This window comes from Trichophyton verrucosum (genome assembly GCF_000151505.1).
Source record: "Trichophyton verrucosum HKI 0517 chromosome Unknown contig00217_1.f1.exp, whole genome shotgun sequence".
Taxonomy (NCBI): Eukaryota; Fungi; Ascomycota; class Eurotiomycetes; order Onygenales; family Arthrodermataceae; genus Trichophyton; species Trichophyton verrucosum.
Genome location: NW_003315508.1, coordinates 23,382 through 30,006, shown reverse-complemented (window position 1 = coordinate 30,006; position 6,625 = coordinate 23,382). Strand labels below are relative to the sequence as shown.

The 6,625-nt window shown below is 49.5% G+C and overlaps 3 protein-coding genes across 3 annotated transcripts; all 3 read left to right on the top strand.

Annotated features, from left to right (window-relative positions):
• Window positions 1–266: 266 nt before the first annotated feature.
• On the top strand, window positions 267–1,847 carry TRV_02454 (uncharacterized protein; the record flags this gene model as incomplete). The annotated part of the gene is made up of 2 exons (XM_003023306.1): window positions 267–591; window positions 658–1,847. 2 exons carry the CDS (start codon window positions 267–269, stop codon window positions 1,845–1,847), a joined length of 1,515 nt encoding a protein of 504 aa, XP_003023352.1.
• A 2,014-nt stretch (window positions 1,848–3,861) lies between these two features.
• On the top strand, window positions 3,862–4,791 carry TRV_02453 (uncharacterized protein; the record flags this gene model as incomplete). The annotated part of the gene is made up of 1 exon (XM_003023305.1): window positions 3,862–4,791. One exon carries the CDS (start codon window positions 3,862–3,864, stop codon window positions 4,789–4,791), a length of 930 nt encoding a protein of 309 aa, XP_003023351.1.
• Window positions 4,792–5,804: 1,013 nt separating this feature from the next.
• Window positions 5,805–6,345, top strand: TRV_02452 (uncharacterized protein; the record flags this gene model as incomplete). Its single annotated transcript, XM_003023304.1, has 2 exons — window positions 5,805–5,891; window positions 6,025–6,345. The coding sequence occupies 2 exons, from the start codon at window positions 5,805–5,807 to the stop codon at window positions 6,343–6,345; spliced, it is 408 nt and encodes a 135-aa protein (XP_003023350.1).
• Window positions 6,346–6,625: the final 280 nt, after the last annotated feature.

Below are 6,625 nucleotides of genomic sequence, written 5' to 3'. Positions count from 1 at the left end.
AGGATAATCCTATTCCATGTAAGTGCTTACTATCCGTGTATGTGTTACGATCATCGCTGACTATTTCCTTTCGACACAGCCGGTGAGTTTATCTCGCTTCGAAATCTCGAGTCTACCATCTCCTAATATAATAACATCTATGCATTTCAGTATCCTCCTACGCACCCAGATCTGGCTATGGCGGAGACCGTGAACGTAGCACGTTTGGAACGTCTGGCGGATATGCCCAAGAGCATCACGGTATGAAACAACAGCGTCCTTTGACAATGGCCTGCTCTGCTGACAGTCTTCCTTCTGACAAAAAAAAAGACTGTGGCTACTCCGTGAGAGAAGAACTGCCTATGCCCACCCAGCCACCCTATACCGCTCACATTGGTAACCTTTCCTTCGACGCCACCCAGGCCGGTATCCAGGAGCTCTTCGCTGAGTGTGAGGTTACCAGTGTTCGTATTGTGGAGGATAAACTTACTGGATCCCCAAAAGGCTTTGGCTATGTTGAATTTGCCTCAGTTGACGGCCTCAAGAAGGCACTAACATTCCAGGGTACCTCCCTTCAAGGGAGAAATATCCGAGTGAGCATTGCAGAACCTCGTATGTAACTCTTTACCGTTAATTTCCGATAAACAAATCAACCCTGGTGACTAACCCTTTTTATAGCCAAGGACCGACATGATGGAAGAGACCTTAGCGACTGGACCCGAAAGGGCCCACTGCCTGACCTTCCAGGTCAGAGACGCGTATCAGATCGCCCAGGTTTCGGTGGCGCCCGCAATTTCGACCCTGCTTCTGATGCTGCAAATGAGCGCCCTGGCCGACGTGGCTATGAAGCGGCCAACGACGGTAGATCGCGTGATTTTTCCAACTGGGAGAGAAAGGGACCTCTTTCTCCTAGCCTGCAAAGCGCTCCCTCTAGGGAGGGTCGTCCCCACAGCAAAGATGGCCCTCAGATCCGCAGAGCCTCCCCAGCATGGGGTGAAGGCCGCTCCCAAGACGGCTCTCGACCTCCCCGCCGAGAATTTACCGAGCGTCCTGCTCCTGAAAGAGCTCCAACTGCGCCCGAGCTTGATAACCAATGGAGAGCTAGGATGCGGCCGGATGCCCCTGCTCAACCGGAAACTCCTGTTGAGCCTGTAACTCCAACTGCCGCCGCCGCAGCTCCTGTCCCTGGAGCAAGACCGAGACTTAACTTGCAGAAGAGGACAATCCCTGAGTCGGAGGCTACTGCACCCTCCCCAGCTGTTGCCGAAGCCCAGTCCAGCATTTTTGGAGGCGCAAAGCCCATTGATACTGCTTCCCGTGAAAAGGAAGTAGCTGAGAAGCGAGAGCTGGCCTTGTTACAGAAGAAAGAGGCTGATGAGAAGGCTAAGGCCGAACGTCTAGAGAAGCAAAAAGCTGAGAAGGCTGCAAAGGAGGAAGCCGAGAAAGCAGAAGCAAATGGAACCAAAGAAGATACAACAGAAGGAAAGCCTGTTGAAATTCTAAAACGCGAAGAAGGCGAGGAGAAAGCTGCCGATGAGAGTGAAAAGACAGCTGAAAAGGTAGCCGAAAAGGCAGCCGCTCCTACCCAGAAGACTGAAGCTGGTAAAGACAAGGGCCGCCCACCGCTACAAAGCCGGACAAGCAGCGGCTGGCGAAACGGTGGTGGACGTGGCCGTGGTGGACCACCTCACAGCCGCGGAGGATCTCGCAGCACCTCCCAGCGTGGCCCTCCTGCTCAAGGTACTCCATCAGAGACTGCTTCTCCTGCCTCTCCTGCTACTCCTGATGAAGACGGATGGAGCACCGTCAGCGCAAAGCAGAAGAACCCCCGTCGTGGAAACTATAACCGTGGTGGCCAGGCCTCTTAGGCATCAACAATTTGATACCCAATATCAGAAGAAGGTTACACCGGAGGACTTGCAGATGAGGTCACCGCAATATGCTGGACGTTCTCCAATCTATCTTTGGATGTCAAACAACTCACAGAGTCGCTTCTATACCCCTGTTATGCAGCTGCTCTTCCGCCATCCCCCTGCCTTCTCGCAATAACGATCAGATAAGCGATGTCTTTCAACGTTTCCGAAAATGACGATGCAGTTTTTTCCTTCTTTACATTAACGGGCTTTACTCGACATCCCTTTCTTCATTCAATTCTCTCTTCCCTTTAACTACCCCTTTAAGTTTCGTCTTCTTGTCTCTTTTTTTTTGGCTACTGCGATATGAAGGAAGAGTAGGAATCGATCTACCCTACAGACCGTACCCGGTCTTCTTGCAGCATATCTTCCCAGCCTACTTTTATACCTTGTTTTTCCACGGGAAACTTGAAACTTTTTCTTTTCATGTCATGTCATGTCACTCTACAAAAAACGCCAAACGATTTCTTGTCTCCTTGTTCTTTTCTACCTTTCTTTTCACCTGCATGACTTTTTACTGTTGAGTGATTTATCTAGCGTTTTGATTGAGACTGACTCGAAAAAAGGCTGCTGGGTTTCTTTCATCATTGCTCTCCATGTACTCTGACGATGTACATGACGCTTTTTCTTCCGGAAGACCTGGTTGTTTTGATGATTTTTTATTTTTTGCGCAGCTTCGCTGGTGTCTCTTTTACACTGGTGTTTGGGGGATCAATACTACAGCATCGGCATCAAACGAGTCTCCTTTAGCTATGACATCTCCTTCGACTGCCATATTCCCGGCCGGACATAGCCGGTACTAGGGATCTTTCTTTCGGTTCCTCGGAAAGACGAATATGTTTCTGCTTTGAGGGTTTCCGTTCTCCGGCTTCCATCCAGCATCCGCTCTCGCCTTTGGTAAGGCTGCCTGCCTCGCTCAAGCGAAAAATGATATTCGCCCTTCGTCTCCCCCTGGAATGCCGCCCTTGTTGCACAATATCTCTTTGCCGTCGAGACCAGCTGCCGTTTCTCCCCTGGTCTAAGATTTGCGCATACATGTAACTAACGGTCTTTTCTTACGAGTCTGATCAGCTTTTTGCTCCCATTTATTATACAATTTCTTTCCCCCTTCTCTAAAGCTAGCTGTATTTCCTATCGGAATCCATTTTCTTCTTCCTTTTTCTTCCTCTTCCAATCTGCTACAGTGTGTTTCGTCTGGAGAAGGAAAAGCGTTTCCATAGTTTGCAAGCAGGATAGAGGAGTTCGGTGATAATTTACTTCCATAACTATTGTACAAGCTGCCGAGGGACACATCTAGGCTTTGCTACGCGCAAAGCACCCGGATAATGCTTCTTCGGTGTTTGGTTCTATTGAAGTTTGATTGATATCAATCAAGGTACGTACCTTTGTAACTATCCACCAGGCCCCCTGATTCGCCATGGGGAACGGACGAGGCAAAGTTGTTAGGTCTTGCACGGCAAGCAAGCACTTCGTTTCACCTAGCGAACACTAGGTCCAAGAACCGAAATAAAAATCTTCTCTTTCAGGATTCTCTTTCATCTGAACAAATCCATTGTTCTTCAAGCCTACGGAGTAGAGTTAGCGGAAAGTGAAAGGAGAAGCCGGCGGTTAGTGGCTTCGGGTCTGTCGAAACTTTTGACCTGCATACTGTGGCTTTTTTAGCCTCCTCTCAGCCTTCGTTTCAAAAGGCCGAAAGGAAGTTCTGTGCCTGCTGATCCATCTTGCAGTCGACTTGTCAATCTTCCCCAGACGCACATCAAATACCTACAATACTTGCTTTGCTTTTGCTATACAGAAGTGCCCGCCTGCCGTTCTGCATCCCTGCCGGTTCCTGCGACCGAAGTGCCCCGACCCTTGCAGCTGCAGGACTGCTAGCATGAGGTAGTGGGCGGCTATGCGACTCCTCTACCATCGCCAACAGCACACGGATGACTCTGAAGATTCGCGACTTTGAGGACGGAAAAAGCATATGTCTACGGCAGCAGTCCCACCTACGCATATTAGGCCGCCGTACTCCCTGGACGCAGCCGCTGCAGGAGCCGGCGGCTTCAGTGATGCGCAGGGCCTGTCAAATACCGGTTGCCCGAGATGTGGGTTTGAGGGCGCATATAGACAGCTGCAAGAGAGGAACATAGCCCAGCAGAGGCGGATAGAGGAACTGGAGGCGCAGACCAGGCTGCCGACCGAGAAAGCTGCTCTCTCTGGTATGTTAACAGTTTCACACAGAGTACACAACACTACGAAGAAGGCTGACCACCCAAATCTTCTACTTCTAGCCGAGAAACTAGCTGACTATGAGGATGGAATGAGCAGTCAGTCGCAAAGCTCACAGTCTAAACCCGTGAGCGCGCCGGAGCTCCGGAACCTGGATCAGCACCCGCCACAACAACAGCAGTCACCCTCTCCTCCCCGGCAACAAACTAGACTGGCAACACTTGCTTCATACCTCCCCTATGGCAGACGAACAAGTAGCAACGCCAGCGCGACCCAGTCTCGTCAATCAGTGTCTTCAAGCCAACTCCCACAGTCCTCTTCGTCTTCTTCTCCCCCATCTACAAGAGCAGGCAAAAACGGAGAACATTCGGCCATGAACCCACTTTACAACGGCCTGCCACAGCCAACCAGTTTCCTGCAGGGCGCGCTGAACCGCGAACAAGCCCTTCGGAGGGAGGCAGAGTCGCGTCTCACGCAAGCAAATACCGAACTCGAAGAACTGAGCGCCGAGCTATTCATGCGAGCAAATGAGATGGTAGCAAACGAGCGGAGGGAGAGAGCAAAGCTCGAGGAGCGTGTCCAGGTGCTTGAAAAGCGGGACAAGGAGAAAAGGACGAGGCTTGAGCGGTTGGAGAAAGCAGTCGAGCGGGTTGAAAGAGTCAAGGGTTTGATAGGAAACCCATAACTCCGGCGCGTACATTATTTCCTTCTGCTCATACCCCTTACTTACCCCTGCGTTATACCCCACTATGGCGTTTGTGATGATTTGAACTGCTTTTTATATGATGGTTATGCGATATGTTAGTTAGTAGTCTCACTACCTTCTCACCCGAAACATCACTCGGGCTCAGGTGCCTTTTTGCTGCATTTTCATGGTTTAAGAGGGCTCAGGTGTCTGTGTTAATTCTGGAGTTCTATCTCAGTCCTCGGCTAGCAGTCAATTTATTAACATAATAATCCCACTGCCGCATACCGTATGATAGTAATCCCGTCAGTTAGCAAGAAAGATGCGGCTGTTGTTTTGTTTCTGTTTTTGCTGTCTTGGCGGTTCGTCCCTTCTGCCTGATTACATCATAATTACCTAATGTTATACGTCATGTGACTAAATTACTCAGCAAAGAAGATAGGGCTATTAGTCATCAACCCTAGACCTTTTTTCTCTCCTCGCTTAGAAACACTTGCGCTAGTCTACAACGGGAAGTGCGACTCGTTGGAAAAGCGACTGCGGGCAAATCTTGAGATTTCTCTTCCTTTTTTCGACGACGACAATAACGAAGAACAACCACCCAACGAGTAGCTTCGGGACGCCGTAACATCAGCCAAGGTGCGTTTACCCTCGATACTGGCGTCACAGACATTGATGCTGAGTCCTCCTGTTGGGGCTTATTTGAACTAACCTGTGTTCATGTTCATCAGATGGTCGCCGCAAAGAAGCATGTCCCGATCGTGAAGAAGCGTATGTCTATCTCGAACATCCCTCCCTCCAAATAACTTGACCGTCGATTCGAATTATGTGCACTTGGAATATAACCGGTTTTCTCTGGGTCATTCGCGCTTGTGCTGCCTCACGGGAAGCAATTGGATACGTCGTTATCGGATGGGAAAATATAAAGACATGGTTGAAGATAATTAGCTGATTGAATTTGTTGTTGGGATATAGACAAGAAGCGCTTCAACAGACATCAGTCTGATACCTACATGCGTGTTGACCCTTCATGGCGCAAACCAAAGGGTATTGACAACCGTGTCCGCCGACGCTTCTCCGGCCAGGCTGCTATGCCAAAAGTACGTTTTATTCTTACCACGCGGCGCCTTGGAGAATGAAGGACACCCGTTACACAATCAAGTTCCGTATTGGCGACGCAAATTGGAATTACAGGTTGAATGGAATATACTGATGCAAGGTCGACTTTAATAGATTGGCTATGGCTCCAACAAGAAGACCCGCCACATGATCCCCTCCGGGCACAAAGTGTTCCTTGTCCAGAACCCGAAGGACGTTGAACTACTTTTGATGCACAACCGCACATACGCTGCTGAGTACGTTTCCCCCGGATGCCTTTCGATTAAAGCAGAGGTTATAATCTCTCTATTTCTTCGATCATATCTAATTACTTTTTCGCCAATTAGGATCGGTCACGCGGTTTCTTCCGCCAAGCGAGTCGATATCATTGCTAAGGCCAAGGCTCTCGGTGTCAAGGTCACGAACGCTAAGGGCAGACTAACGACCGAATCGTAAACGCTTTCTCTCTTTGTTCGTTTGTTTGCTGGGCGGTTGGGGAGAACTGGGTGTTGTCATGATCACTTAATCTTCGTCCTTGTTCTACTCTAGGAAACGCGGTTTTCCTACCAGGGTTGGGTTAGATGAATTTATAAAAAAATGAATAAATTACCCGATTCTCACTCAAATGGTCCTGCGGACAGTTGGTCATGTTCACACTGCAACCAGCTGCATCCCCATTAGCAATGACTTCCCAATGGTGTGACTGGACTTCCCTATGAAGCAAAGAAGCATACCT